Source organism: Scyliorhinus torazame, chromosome 15 (assembly GCF_047496885.1).
Source record: "Scyliorhinus torazame isolate Kashiwa2021f chromosome 15, sScyTor2.1, whole genome shotgun sequence".
Taxonomy (NCBI): Eukaryota; Metazoa; Chordata; class Chondrichthyes; order Carcharhiniformes; family Scyliorhinidae; genus Scyliorhinus; species Scyliorhinus torazame.
Window position 1 is genome coordinate 117,935,277 of NC_092721.1, and position 15,763 is coordinate 117,951,039.

The 15,763-nt window shown below is 42.0% G+C and overlaps 1 protein-coding gene across 5 annotated transcripts in view; it reads left to right on the forward strand.

Moving 5' to 3' along the window:
* Positions 1-15,763, forward strand: part of LOC140391768 (mitogen-activated protein kinase kinase kinase kinase 4) — a 525,483-nt gene that overhangs the window by 321,857 nt on the left and 187,863 nt on the right. For all 5 annotated transcript variants that reach the window (XM_072476624.1, XM_072476619.1, XM_072476621.1 and 2 more), the window contains exons 5-7: positions 88-198; positions 4,234-4,324; positions 12,197-12,327. In XM_072476624.1, coding sequence (XP_072332725.1) covers positions 88-198; positions 4,234-4,324; positions 12,197-12,327 — 333 coding nt within the window. The remainder of the gene's footprint in view (positions 1-87; positions 199-4,233; positions 4,325-12,196; positions 12,328-15,763) is intronic.

Sequence of the window (15,763 nt, forward strand, 5' to 3'; positions counted from 1 at the left end):
GGGAAAAATCTTTGACAGGTACAGTATGTAAATAAGATCTTAAGATTTGCATAACTGAAGTAACTTTATTTTAATTTTTTTAAACAGCTTGTCATGGAGTTCTGTGGTGCAGGATCCATTACAGACTTGGTTAAAAACACAAAAGGAAATTCCTTGAAGGAAGACTGGATTGCATACATCTGCAGAGAGATACTTCGGGTGAGCATGAATCTTGTACAGAATCCGAAGGCTGATTGTGTGCAGGTGTTGATGACAAATGTGAAAGATACAGGTTATTAAAGTGGAGGAAAAGCTATTCCCATTGCTATAATTTGGCAGAGTTAATATCAACGTATCCTTTACGGATTGAAAACAGACGTACCTACTCAGCTGGACAGGCAGCATCTGCAGAGAGAAACAGTGTAAGATTTTAGTTTGATGATCTTTCATTAGAACATCGACCTAAAACATTGGGGGCGATTCTCTGCCTGCGTTGCTCCCGGTGCAAATCTTGCCACATTGGGACAATTCTGGGAGAGGCTTGAAGTGGGATTTGCACCAGGTGTTAAATAGTTTCCACTGCACTTGGCCCGCTCTAGCTGGCATGGTCAGGATCTCACCCTGAAAGGGCAAGAACCTGATCAAACTCATTTGCATTCATTTTAATCTCATTAATGAGATTGAAGTTCAATATGGTGGCCTCCCGGCATGTCCCTGCCATGGGCGCAATTGACTGCAGGTCCATAAAAGCAGGGACTTGGACAGAGGGGAGCGAGAAAGCAAGTACCCCTCTCCACTTAATTCCAGGGCACAAGGGCACAGCAGGCACTGGCCATGTGCCATGTCAGTGTCCTTCAAGGGAGCGGAGGATTTGGGGGCTTGAACTAGGGTTGGAGGGGGCCAGTTTTGCGGTCACTTTGGGTCTGTGAAGCCTGCTTTCTTTCATATTTAACGCCCCATGATAGGGCAAAGCACAGCTGTTGTCTGTCTGTCCTAAAACCCTCTCTCACAACAGCCATTCTGCAGTTCTTCTCTTTTGGAGAAGCATTTCACTCCCCTTGAAGTTTCAATGGGCTCTGAATTTCACTGCTGCAGTATTACTTCTTTTATCCCTTTGTACTTACTTGTTTATATTCCATTTAACATCCTGTTGACTTTTACAAGTCTCTTGATTGACAGCTGAAGGGTCCTTCAAAGGAGGGCTTAGCTGTGCTGGCTTTTATATCAGCACTTCACGGCTCATAACTCTAAACTGGTTCCTCTCTTGAGCAGGTGCTCTGCCTGACTGCATTTTTTCATTGAGGGTCATTTTCAAGTCTGAAGTGCTTCCAAGAAAGAGCAGGGCTGCATTTCTTTCAAAGACGGTCTTTTTCAACCTTTTATACCTGAACAGTATGCCTGTACTGGAGGTAGTTTTCTGCCGTAGAAGCAGCTGGCACAACATGTAATTCCAAGTGTTCCTCTATCAGAACCTTCTCGTAGCCACTGTTGAATTCTCTGGATAGACGTGGTGACCATGCTTGGGACTCGAGAGGTCTTTGTACCCCCCCAGGTGGTCAGGGGTATGGCTAGACGGTGACCTGGCAGTGCCAACCTGGGGTGGGGCCTTTGGAATCCCCATTGCTGAGGATCGCTCATTTTGGGGCAGTGGGGTCCCTCTTACTTTCTATTGATCGGTGTGTCCTTTCAAAATGGCGCCTTGATCTCTAAGGAGCCAAACCGGCTGGTGTCTTTAGGCCCCACCCTCTAAATGCTGGTGTAAAATGCACTCCCTTCAAAAAGAAATGACCCAGTGGGGGATGGGTTGCGATCAGAATCATGGTGACCCACCCAGTGGGAATTGCACCACTTTTCCCGCCGGGATGACACTTGGTAATCTTTGGGGAGATTTGCATCCATTAACTCTGTTTCTCTGGGCATGATCGATTTAACTAAAATAAAAAGAAACGACCCTGCTATCCAAACTGCACTTTGTCTTTTTTTTCTAGCCCACCAAGGCTGCACTCAGTCACATTTCCTGCACTGTGGAGCTCTGGCGAGCAGAGCTCCTCAGTGAAGGAAGGTACTGGGGTGCAATTTGTACATAGCGTTCTGATCTTCCAACCCCCCAGTGGTGACCTCTGAATCCCCCAATGCACCTTCTCACCAAGAAGGGGGTCATGCCCCCTCCCACCCACCTCATACAGGCAGGGTGCCCCGATCGTGGGCAAAATGCCATCCCCCCCCCAAAGTGCCGTTCCACCTGATCCCTGTTTGTGGGGACCAGTGCTAAATGATGCCCGACTGGGCTCTCCTCTGTGAGGCTGGTAGATACCGGATGGTTGTTCGATCCACTATCAGCACGGTTAACTGAGTTTTTCAACTCACTTAACTGTGCGAGACTGGGTCCTGCCCATTGTGGGCAGGATTCAGATCCCGACATCTCGTAAAGTGTTACGACCATTGGGGATCCCAGAAGAGGCCTCTCCCAGGATCTACCCGCCGCACCCTGTTCTGGTTCCATGGGGCATGGCCTCTAAATCGAACCTGCTGTGTACAGATGTTGCCTGACCTGGCAAGCATGTCCAGCATTTCTCCTCTTATTTCAGATTTCAAGCATCTGCGTTATCCTTTGGAGTGTCATGCTTCTGTACTTTGGCCTGTGTTCAAACCTTTAAAGGGAGTATTTGTGAAATTTGCAGAAAGTGAACAATTGATTAGATTAATCATCTAACCTTGCGGTTTCTGGACCTATTGGTGATAATGGAACATAAGCCAAATTGTATGCACCATACTGCTTAAAAAAGCAAAAAATTTGATATTTTCTATAGAAGATTTTTGTTCTGCAGTTCAACATCTCTCAAATTAGAAAGACCTGTCAAAATTACTTTCCAAACTTTTCCCTTCACAGAAATTTTCTCAGAATGCAAATTGTAATTCTGGGTCAGCTGCATTTGTCGTCTCCTTCAGACTTTGAAATGTGTTTAAAATGCAGAGGTAATCCAGGCATCGCATTAAAAAAAATCTGATTGTTTCCTTCCTTGGTTGTAGTCTGTCCAGAATGTTGTTATATTATTACTTCTTTTGTGGACAGCACATGAAACTGGTTTCAATTGGAAAAACCTGTGCAGCATCTGAATTTAATATGAAATCCACCCATTTCCATCTCAGCAGTTCCAGATAGAGGTGTATAGGTACAGTTTCAGAATACTGCGCTAATCTTAAAAGACTAATCCTATAGCTGTTATAAAATGCCAATATTAGATTCGGTCTTGGATCCAACTGAAACTCTCCAGTAAAATCTGATCTCTGTTTCTAAAATTGCTGTGTGACCCAGTTTATTATTTTTAATTAGTGGGGTTTAGAATAGTTTATGTTCAATGGTCATGCCAGAGCTGGAAATTCTTTGGCAAATAACTCAACGTGACTCCCCAAAGCCTGTCCGCCATTTCACAAGGTGCAAGTCTGGTTTCTGATGGAATATCCTCTATTTTCGGCTGGATGGCTGGTTTGTGGTGCGTAGCGATGCCAACAGCATGGGTTCAATTCCCCTACTGGCTGAGGTTATTCATGAAGACACTGCCTTCTCAACCTTGCCCTCGCCTGAGATATGGTGACCACCACCAGCCAGCTCTCTCTCAAATGGGAGAGAGCAACCTATGGTAATCTGGGATTGTGGCTACTTTAATTTTCCTCAATGGAGTGGGGCACCAACAACACTAAAGAAAGTCAACACCATCGAGGATAAAGCACCCTGCTTGACCGACATCCCATCCACCACCTTAAGCATTCATTCCCTCCTTCACTGGTAAACGGTGGCAGTAGTGTGTGTTGCATCTACACGAGACACTGCAGCAACTCGCCAGTTTACCAGAGACTTCTGCCTCTGAAAGTTCAAGAGGAGCAGGGACCATCATCTGCAAGTTCCCTTCCAAGCCTCATAATATCCTCACTTGGGACTATATTGCCATCCCTTCACTATTGCTGGATCAAAACCTTGAGCCTTTATTCGTAATAGTCTGTAGGTGTAACTATTCCTTATGGACTGCTGCAGTTCGAGAAGGTGACTCACCACCACCTTCTTGAGGGTACTTAAGTTTGGGCAATAAATGCTAACCTTGCCAGTGACACACTCGCCCTATGTGGCAATTTTGAAAAATAAATGTAAGGAGAATTTGGAATCAAGCCAATCTAGTGGTTCTAATATTCCCCCTTGCATAAATTGCATTTAGACAAGAATATAAATTATCTGCATACTTTTTCTTTTGTGTTTAGGGCCTATCGCATCTTCATATACACCATGTCATTCATCGTGATATCAAAGGGCAGAATGTATTGCTGACAGAAAATGCTGAAGTGAAACTGGGTATGTAACTAACAATGGTAACAGGAAGCCTGAATTTTACAGTAAATCATCAGTTTTAAACATGTTCCTGAGATCGATAACACAAGTTCATAAGCAATAAGCAGAATAATGTGTCCTGAGAATGTCGCTTTAAGACATGTGTAGCTGCTCATATTACTGCAGTGATGTCAGGGTGTGGGTGGAGCTGGGCTGTCTGTCAGCTTTTTACTTTCGTTTTAGGCTGTTTGCTGCAGGGTGTGTTTTAGTTTAGTTTTCAGTGTTGGAGCTGAAGCCACATCAAGTAGGTGTACTGTTGATCTCTCTGCCATGAAAAGACTATCTCTTGATCATTTGGTGAATTCAGAACTATAAATGTTTTCAGCAGTGAATGTAAACCTGATGTGCTTCTGTTAAAAGGTGTGTTCTGGATGATGTTTGGGAAGTTATTAAGGATTAATTAGTGTTGTATTCTTTGGGGGTTGTATTTGAATTGATGGTTGCTAAGATGATCACTGTATGTTTTAAAAAGGTTAACTTGAGTTCATAGAATAAACATTGTTTTGCTTTAAAAAATACTTTTCCATTTCTACTGTACCACACCTGTAGAGTGGGCCGTGTGCTCCCCCATACCATAATCTATTAAAAGTTGTGGGTCAGGTGAACTCCATGTTGCACTTTGGGGTTCTCTAAACCATGGCCCATAACAAATTGGGGGCTTGAGGGGGATAAAAGTCTATCTATTGGATTGGCTTAGTGAATTTAAAGACAGTGAGGGGTGAGCATATTGTGGTTGCTTTTCAGGTGTGGTATTTCAGTTAAGTAGGGAGTGTGTTGTACAATGGCTCTTTCAGAGGCTCTGAGGTTTTGGGGGCTGGAGACATCAAACACAGTACCTTACGGACAGAGACTAAAAGCAGACTGTTCGATTTGGCAAAAACATTGCAGTTAACAGTACTTGACAAAATGCGAAAAGGTGAGGTAATTATGGCGGTGGTGAAGCATTTAAAGTTGCCTGAGATACAGTTTGACTCATTGGAAATGGCAAAAATTCAGTTACAAATTAAACAAATGGAACATGAGAAAGAATTAAAGTAGCTTGAATACGAAAGAGAGGAAAAAGAAAGAGAGAGAGCGGAAAAAGAAAAAGAAAGAGAGAGATGGAGAGGACAAAGAAAAGGAGAGAGAAGAAAGGAGAAAGGAAAGAATAGCCCTAGCAGAACAAAGAGAAAAAGAAAGGGAGATACAGATCAGGGGAAAAGATAGAGAGGGAATTTGAACTTCAGAAAATGGCCATGAAACATGACAATCAGTTAAAATTGGCAGACGTAAAGGGAAACGTACAGTTGGATGATAGTGATGAGGATACTGAGAAAGAGTGTCAAAGTCGAAGGCTTGGTGGGGATCTATTTAAATATGTCCAAGCATTGCCAAGGTTTGACGAGAAGTAGGTAGAAGCCTTTTTCAGTTCATTTGAGAAGGTGGCTAAACAAATCAAATGGCCACAGGACATGTGGGTATTACAAACATAGCTGTTAGGTAGGGCTGGTGAAGTGTTTGCATTACTACCGGAGGAGGTATCTGGTTTGTATAAAGAGGTGAAAAAATCCATCTTGCGTGCATATGAACTAGTGCCTGAAGCCGACAGACAAATGTTTAGAAATTTAAGGAAAGAACCTGGTCAAACATACATGGAATTTGAAAGGATCAAACAGAATAATTTTAATAGGTGGATAAGGGCTTTGAAAATAGACCAAACGTATGAAGCTCTCAGAGAAATTATACTTTTGAGGAGTTTAAAAATTCAATTCCTGATGTAGTGAGAACTCATGTGGAAGAGCAGAGAGTTAAAACTGCGAGATTAGTAGCAGAAATGGCAGATGATTATGAATTAGTTCATAAATCGGAGCTTGGTTTCCAACACCAGTTTCAGCCTGTGAGGGATAGAAACTGGGGACATGAGAAATACTTAAGTGGTAAAAGTAAAGGTGATTGTCATGAGAATGTCGCTTTAAGAAATGTTTGGCTGCTCATATTACTGCAGTGATGTCAGAGTGTGGGTGGAGCTGGGCTGTCTGTCCGCTTTTTACTTCTGTTTTTGAGCAGGCTGCAGGGTGTGCTTTAGTTTAATTTTCAGTGTTGGAGCTGAAGCCAGACCAAGCAGGTGTACTGTTGATCTCTCTGCCATGTAAAGACTATCTCTTGATCATTTGGTGAATTCAGAATTATAAATGTTCTCAGTAGTGAATGTAAACCCAATATGCTTCTGTTGAAAGGTGTTTCTTCTGTCTTCTGGATGTTGATTGGGAAGCTATTAAGCATTACTTAGTGTTGTATTCTTTGGGGGTTGTATTTGAATTAATGTTTGCTAAGATGTTCACTATGTTTTTGAAAGATTAACTTGAGTTCATAGAATAAACATTGTTTTGCTTTAAAAAATACTTTTCCATTTCTGCTGTACCACACCTGTAGAGTGGGCCATGTGCTCCCCATACGACAATCTATTAAAAGTTGTGGGTCAGGTGAACTCCATGATACACTTTGGGGTTCTCTGAACCCTGGCCCATACCAGTGATCTGATGCCAGATAATAAGGAGAGTGGACCTCAGATTAAAAGAGAAATCCAGGACGGTGGAAAAGAAATGAAAAATATCAAATGTTTTTACTGTAATAAACTAGGCCATGTAAAGTCACAGTGTTGGTGGTTGAAGAAAAGCACTGGGAAGGCTGTTGTGGTAAAACAGGATAAGACAGTGGGGTTTGTTCAAGTGATAAAGGAAAGCCCAAGTGAAGCGAAGGAGGTGCAAAAGATTGTACAGCCTGATCGAGAGGTGATTGATAAGAAGTTGCCAGATGTCTTTAAAGAATTTACTTGTGTGGGTAAAGTTTACTCGTGTATCAGTAGGAGCAGTTAAGAAGTCTCAATTTTAAGAGATACGGGAGCTAGTCAATCTTTAATGGTAAGAGATGAGGAGTTATGTAGTTTGGGAAGAATGTTGCCAGAAAAGATGGTAATATGTGGAATTCAGCGTAAGACGAGTAGTGTTCAATTATATAAGGTAAGGTTGGAAAGTCCAGTGAAGAGTGGTGAAGTGGTTGTAGGAGTAACAGAGAAACTATCTTGTCCAGGAATACAGTTTATCTTGGGTAATGATATAGCTGGATCGCAGGTGGGAGTGATGCCTACTGTGGTTGATAAGTCAGTGGAAAATCAGACAACTGAAGTGTTGAAGGATGAATATCCTGGGATTTGTCCGGATTGTGTGGTAACAAGGTCGCAAAGCCACAGGTTAAGACAAGAAGAGAAATCAAAGAGTGAAGATGAAGTTGAAGTGCAATTATCAGAAACAATTTTTGATCAGATGGTTGAGGTGGAGGATGAGGCGGATATTTTTAGTTCAGGAAAATTGGCGGAGTTACAACAGAAAGATATAGAAATAAAACTGATTTATCAGAAAGCATATACAGAAGAGGAATCTGAGTGGACACCAGAGTGTTATTGCTGTAAAAGTGATGTCTTGATGAGAAAATGGAGACCTTTATATATGCAGGCGGATGAAAAGTGGGCAGAAGTTCATCGAGTAGTACTGCCGGTAGGGTATAGAAAGGAGATGTTGCGAGTTGCACATGAGGTACCAGTAGGAGGTCATTTGGGAATAAGGAAAACTCAAGCTAAAATCCAGAAATTTATTGGTCTGGACTACATAAAGATGTGGTTAAATTTTGTCGATCATGTCACACATGTCAAGTGATAGGGAAACCTCAAGCAGTGATAAAACCAGTGCCCTTAATACCCATTCCAGCATTTGAGGGTCCTAATTGATTGCGTAGGACCGCTTCCTAAAACAAAGTGAGAATCAATATATTTTGACGATAATGGATGTGTCTACTGGGTTTCCAGAGGCCATTCCAGTACGAAATATTACAGCTAAAAAGATTGTGGAGGAATTACCTAAATTCTTTACTAGATATGGACTACCCAGAGGAATACAATTGGATCAATGATCAAATTTTATCTCAGTTATTCAAAGAATATGGATAGCTTAGGAATAAAACAATTTAAATCAACTGCGTACCATCCAGAATCGCAGGGAGCATTAGAAAGGTGACATCAGACATTAAAGACAATGTTGAGGGTTTATTGTCACGATTATCCAGAGGATTGGGATAAAGGAATTACATTCGTACTGTTTGCAATTAGAGATGCACCTAATGAGTCAACTAAATTCAGTCCTTTTGAACTAATTTTTGTTCATGAGGTAAGAGGACCACTTCAATTGATTAAGGAAAAATTGGTGAATGAGAAATCGGAAATTACATTATTGGATTACGTGTCAAACTTTAGGGAAGGATTAAATAGAGCAGGTGAATTGGCTAGACAACATTTGAAAGTTGCACAAAATGTGATGAAACAGGGTAGTGGACAAGAAATCCAAAGTTTGTAGTTTTGCCAGTGGGGATAAAGTTTTAGTGTTGTTACCAGTGGTAGGTGAGCCTTTAAAAGCTAGGTTTTGTGGACCATATCAGATTGAAAGGAAATTAAGTGAGGTGAATTATGTGGTAAAAACACCAGATAGAAGGAAGACTCAGCGAGTGTGTCATGTGAATATGCTTAAAAGGTACTTTCAGGGAGGAGAGAAAAAGGAGGTTTTAATGATTCGAACGCAAAGTGATGAACCAAATCCAGATGACTGTGAATTTAACATAGCTCAAATTAAATTGGAGAACGAGGATGTTTTTAAAAATTGGGATAAATTGTTGAGTTACCTTCTTGAGGAAAAACGGACTGACCTGAAAGAGTTATTGACATCACGTGGGCAAGTTTGTGGAGATAAATTGGGAAGTACTAAAATGGCTATACATGATGTAGATGTGGGGAATGCTGTTCCAATCAAACATCATCCATATAGACTTAACCCTTTAAAATTGGCACAGGTTAACAAAGAGATTGAGAGTGTGCTTAAAAATAGCATAATTGAAGTGGGTTGCAGCCAATGGTGCTCACCCATAGTCATGGTACCTAAACCAGACTGTACCCAACGGTTGTGTGTGGATATAGAAAGGTTAATGCCGTTACAAGAACGGACTCTTATCCTATCCCACGTTTAGAGGATTGCATTGAGAAAGTGGGACAATCTGTTTTTATTTCTAAACTGGATTTACTTAAAGGTTACTGGCAGGTACCTTTATCCGAAAGGGTGAAGGAGATTTCAGCTTTTGTGACTCATCAAAGTTATGCCATTTGGCATGAAAAATGTACCAACCACATTTCAACGGTTAACTAACAAAGTTGTTTCAGGATTACCCAATTGTGCGGTAATCCTGAAACATGGACTGAACATTTGAAACATCTGATGGAGTTATTCGATTGACTTAAGGAGGCGGGTTTGGTGATAGACCTAGCCAAAAGTGAATTTGGAGAAGCGCAAGTCACTTTCCTTGGCCATACAATCGGACAGGGTCGAATGGTCACATGGGATGTGAAACCAACAGTTATTGAGGAGTTTTCAATACCCTCAAGACGAAGGGAAATAATGCGATTTCTTGGCATGAGTGGATTTGATCTAACATTTGTGCAAAAGTTTTGTAGCGTGATTGCTCCGCGGATGGACTTGCTGAAGACACTTCAAAAATTTCAATGGACAGCGGACTTTCAACAGGCATTTGACTGCCTGACAGCTGTGATAACCAATGCTCATGTGTTGGAGAATTACAAGGGACTCTGTGATCAGATTGAACTAAAGTATCTGACTTTAAAGAGACATGCTGAGGCACAGAGAAATGGATGGAACGTGCCGAGACCTTCTTGCTCAAAGAGACTATCAATCGATAAGGATTCCAGTTGGAGGAAAATTTTTTAAAAATGGACTACATTATTATACCTGTTTGCGTGTGTTTTTTGAAACGAAAAAGTATACTTTGTGCATTTCTTAAAGGATAATGAAAAATGAAACCATCTTGAAGTTGATGGGGTTTTTTTTCTTGGGGGGAGGTGTCATGAGAATGTCGCTTTAAGAAATGTTTGGCCTCTCGTATTACTGCAGTGATGTCAGAGTGTTGGTGGAGCTGGGCTGTCTGTCAGCTTTTTACTTTCGTTTTAGGCTGTTTGCTGCAGGGTGTGTTTTAGTTTGTTTTCAGTGTTGGAGCTGAAGCCAGACAGAGCAGGTGCACTGTTGATCTCTCTGCCATATAAAGACTATCTCTTGATCATTTGGTGAATTCAGAATTATAAATGTTTTCAGTCGTGAATGTAAACCCAATATGCTTCTGTTGAAAGGTGTTTCTTCTGTCTTCTGGATGTTGTTTGGGAAGTTATTAAGGATTACTTAGTGTTGCGTTCTTTGGGGGTTGTATTTGAATTGATGGTTGCTAAGATGTTCACTATGTTTTAAAAAGGTTAACTTGAGTTCATAGAATAAACATTGTTTTGCTTTAAAAAAATACTTTTCCATTTCTGCTGTACCACACCTGTAGAGTGGGCCGTGTGCTCCCCATACCAAAATCGTATTAAAAGTTGTGGGTCAGGTGAACTCCATGAAACACTTTGGGGTTCTCTAAACCCTGGCCCGTAACAAATGCACGACCTTGTTGGATGGAAGGTGCAAAATTAATAGTCTACTTTCCTTACCACTTGCAATGCAATTTGTGTTTAGAATGTAGGATCTCTTGATTTCCACTTAATTATGAGTTGCATGCATCAGCAACTGCAACCAGATTGCATCCAAAGTCCCCAGACACTGACAGACACTAATGAACCCTCTCTTACTCGAACCACAACAGTCCTGATGGCATAGCTTTCTAGAGTTTCCCCTTAATCGACCAACGAACACACACTATCCTCTAATACAAATACTCAGCTTGCACACATGTTGTCTCACCCGGAATGCCTGGAGTTGTACTTAGTACCAAACAGAAAACCGATCTGTTTGTCGAAATATTTGCTTGCTCCCCTCACGTTTTCTGTGTTCTGAAACGTAAGTTTTGTTCTGAATGGTTTGTTTTCCTCCAACTGATTTTGCTTCAAGGACCCAGCTGTAATTCAGTAACCAATTAGCTGTCTATTTACTTTTTGCTTCAATTTTCGTCTTCATAACAATCTCGGGTCACATGGGCATTTCTTGGAACTTGACGGATGTCATAACCAAGAATTATCCCTCATTCCAAATACATGCTTGATTCACTTTTGAATTAAGGGAGAATTTGCACAACAAAATACAGGCTTTTTCTTAAAGATTCATCACTCCATGAATGTCTACTCATCCATAATGTAACATTAGTACAATTGTTGATTGTTAATTAGTCCTCATGATATGCAGGCTACACTGTAATATAATTTCCCACTTGAATGGAATGGAGCTGCTTGCATTTATGTGATGGTCATTTTGGGGTCCGTCTTCAAACTATCTACCATACTGTTGGTAATTCCAGGGAAACAATGTAAATGCACATTTATGTCATTCCTCCATGTATTCTTTGATCTTTTTATTATAGTTAGTGAGATTGGGAAATCACTTCCGAAATTCAACACTCTGATGCTTATAAATGAGATGGATATGAAGTTTCTGCACAGCTAGCGCACTTTAAGCATAACGATCCTGCCATTCATTGTCTGTTTTTCTCTGAGGGTTATGAGTCTCTGGAACTCTCTTCCTCAAAAGGCAGTGGGAGCAGAATTGTTGAATTTTTATCAGACAGAGCTAAATAGATTCTTGATTAACAAGGAGGTAAAAGGTTACCAGTAGTAGGCAGGAATGTGGGGTTGAGGTCACAATCAGCCATGATATTATTGAAAGGTGGAGCAGGATCGAGGGGCCGAGTGTCCTACTCCTGTTCCAAATTCATATGTTCATATTCTAACTATGGTGGTTACGATGTGCCCTAAATCTTTCATTTCAGTGGATTTTGGTGTTAGTGCACAATTGGACAGAACTGTTGGCAGAAGAAATACGTTTATTGGGACACCCTACTGGATGGCACCAGAGGTCATTGCTTGTGATGAGAATCCTGATGCAACGTATGATTACAGAGTAAGTTGTGGGTTTTTTTGCTTCTGTATTTGGGTCTTCCTCTTTTTGATGTTATGAGACCTATTAAAGATCTACTTTTCAGCGAATGTAATACAAAATGATGAGATTGGATCCCCACTTTGTGAAACCACCTGCTCACATGTAATCTTCTGATTGCTTGCCATTTTAATTCACCACCTGGCTTACATATGAATCTTTGGCCTGCTGGAACAGCTCCTTATCAACCAGTTAGGCACTTTCCAGCCTTATGGACTCAACATTGAGTTTAACAATTTCAGGCCAGGAACTTTATCTTTCATTTTGATTGTTTTATTTGTTTTTAGTATGCCACTGTGCATCTTGTTTTTAATATTTTTGTTTTCAGATAGAGCTGTTCATAATTCTGCCATTAACACTTGCTCGCTCTGGGCCATTACTTCATTTCTTTACTCTAGTCATTACCTCTCCCTGTGCCTTTTGACCCATGGCACATTTGTTATTTACCCTCTACTGCCCTCTACCCAATACAAGACCTTTCATATTGTTTTCTCCCCCCCCCCCCCTTCCAATGGCATGAAACCCAATGCATTTCCACCGTACGTCTCGAAGAGGCGTCACATTCAGCTTGAAATGTTAACTGTTTCTCTCTTGGCAGATGCTGAGCATTTCCAGAATTTTGGTTTTGTTTGAGTAAAAATAATTTTTTGCTGCAGTTTACTTGCAGATTAGGGATGGCTGAACCCACAACCGAATGCAAAAAAGCTTATGGGTTTATTTTGTTTTGTTAAAATCTAGCTACCACAGAAATTAAATTAAAGTCATAGCTGCACACGTCATTGATTTTGTCCTTTAATATCCTGACTACTTTGTTACATTGGGATGCAATTCCTTGATTATTGGATATTTCCTAACGTTTTGTTTTCTTAATTGACCATGATTCACATCTGAGCTGACTTTTCAGCTGGGTGTTGGGGAAGTACCCTACCAGGCCCAATCCTGCCTTTTTCAATCCTGTCTGTGTGCACCCAGCCTAATGGAGAGTATCTGTATAGTGAGCAGGAGCAAAATGTTTATTATAAAAAATGGGATCCTTAGATACTGACACTAACTGTATTTTATATTTTTCTTGATTAAATGCATTTTCCGTTGAGAAGTCAAAGGGGTATTCCAGACTGACTTTGCCAATGCTGTTTTGTAACTGACCACATGGAGCTTGCTGCGAGTAGCCCATGTTCTCCAGAATTACCCCCAGGGAATAGCATTTTTTTTACCTCCACAGGATGGAGATGATCATGAGTGTTTGTGTGACTGAATTTGTTTTCTTCACAGTTCTTCACAGTTCACAGATGCGTTGTGCTGCCCCATTGTGGGTTGGTTTTAATGTTTATAGCAAAGCTGCATGCAACTCATTTACATTGGATTTTGCCTCAAATTGTGCATTCAAATACTGTTCCAGATTTTTTTTTTTAATTTTAAACTCCAAATGCTAGAGAAAAAAGGCTGCACCACCATTTAACGGTAACTTGTTGATTGAGTAATGAAGTTGAAATGCCATGTACAGTGGTGGCCACTTTTTACTCTTAGTCAGCTATGGTGCACAGATTTATGCTACTTATTGGGCTGGAACGTCTAAGGAGTGGCAGTCACAGTTGGATTTCCACTCTACTCCTTGTTGCTTACCTGAGTTGGGAAATGCACATTTCCCTTCCAACTTGGGCCTGGCGAGAAAATACCCAAGACAGCATTGTCGAGGGGAAGTGAAGCCATGTCCCCTTTTTTGCATTAGCTATTTCTGTTGTCAAGCAGTTAAGTTTAAAGATCCTCGGGTTGGGGGGTGGGTGAGAGTGGGCGATGAGGCAGGATAGTGCAGGGAGGGTGAGGGGAGGTTAGTGGGTGGGGTGCTCGGGAGTTGAGGGGTAATTGTGAGTTGGGGGGAAGTTAGTGGGTTGGAGGAAGTTGGGGCTGGTGGGTGTTGAGGGGTGTAGTGTGGGGATCCAGTGGAGGGGTGGGGGCTGTAGCCGGGGTGTTAAGTGAGAGGTGTGTTGTCGTTGGGTCGGATCAGTGGTGGTTAGGGTGGTATCGTCGAGCGGGTTCAGGGGTGTCACTAGTATCATTACCCAGAAGTTAGAAGTGCTTTTGTCCTTCTAAACATTTGCTTGGTAACTATTCTGCTAAGCGAGACTGAATCATCTGAAGCCTCTGATATAAATCGTATTATCGGTTGGTTCCCTGTGCAAGGTAGTTGTCCATCTGGGGTTTGAACATCCTGGGCAATTGTCGAGCAGTCCTTGTGTTGGGACTTCTGAGAGAACCCCTGGAGTTCAACATTTCTGGGCTGGAGAGTTTTCTTGTCTATAATTTACTTAAAATTAAGTAAATTATAAACCTGCCTATAATTACTTACTGTTTTTGTTATCAATGAGTGGATGGAGAACACATCAGTGGAAATTCTGCAACACTAAAAATCAAAATGTGGAGATGCCGGCGTTGGACTGGGGTGAGCACAGTACGAAGTCTTACAACACCAGGTTAAAGTCCAACAGGTTTGTTTCGATGTCACTAGCTTTCGGAGCGCTGCTCCTTCCTCAGGTGAATGGAGAGGTATGTTCCAGAAACACATATATAGACAAATTCAAAGATGCCAAACAATGCTTGGAATGCGAGCATTAGCAGGTGATTAAATCTTTACAGATCCAGAGATCTGTAACCCCAGGTTAAAGAGGTGTGAATTGTATCAAGCCAGGACAGTTGGTAGGATTTCGCAGGCCAGATGGTGGGGGATGAATGTAATGCGACATGAATCCCAGGTCCCGGTTGAGGCCGCACTCGTGTGCGGAACTTGGCTATAAGTTTCTGCTCGGCGATTCTGCGTTGTCGCGGGTCCTGAAGGCCGCCTTGGAGAACGCTTACCCGGAGATCAGAGGCTGAATGCCCTTGACTGCTGAAGTGTTCCCCGACTGGAAGGGAACATTCCTGCCTGGTGATTGTTGCGCGATGTCCGTTCATTCGTTGTCGCAGCGTCTGCATGGTCTCGCCAATGTACCACGCTTCGGGACATCCTTTCCTGCAGCGTATGAGGTAGACAATGTTGGCCGAGTCGCACGAGTATGTACCGCGTACCTGCTGGGTGGTGTTCTCACGTGTAATAGTGGTATCCATGTCGATGATCTGGCACGTCTTGCAGAGATTGCCATGACAGGGTTGTGTGGTGTCGTGGTCACTGTTCTGAAGACTGGGTAGTTTGCTGCAAGCAATGGTTCGTTTGAGGTTGCGCGGTTGTTTGAAGGCAAGTAGTGGGGGTGTGGGGATGACCTTGGCAAGATGTTCATCGTTATCAATGACGTGTTGAAGGCTGTGAAGAAGATGACGTAGTTTCTCCGCTCCGGGGAAGTACTGGACGACGAAGGGTATTCTGTCGGTTGTGTCCCATGTTTGTCTTCTGAGGAGGTTGGTCCGG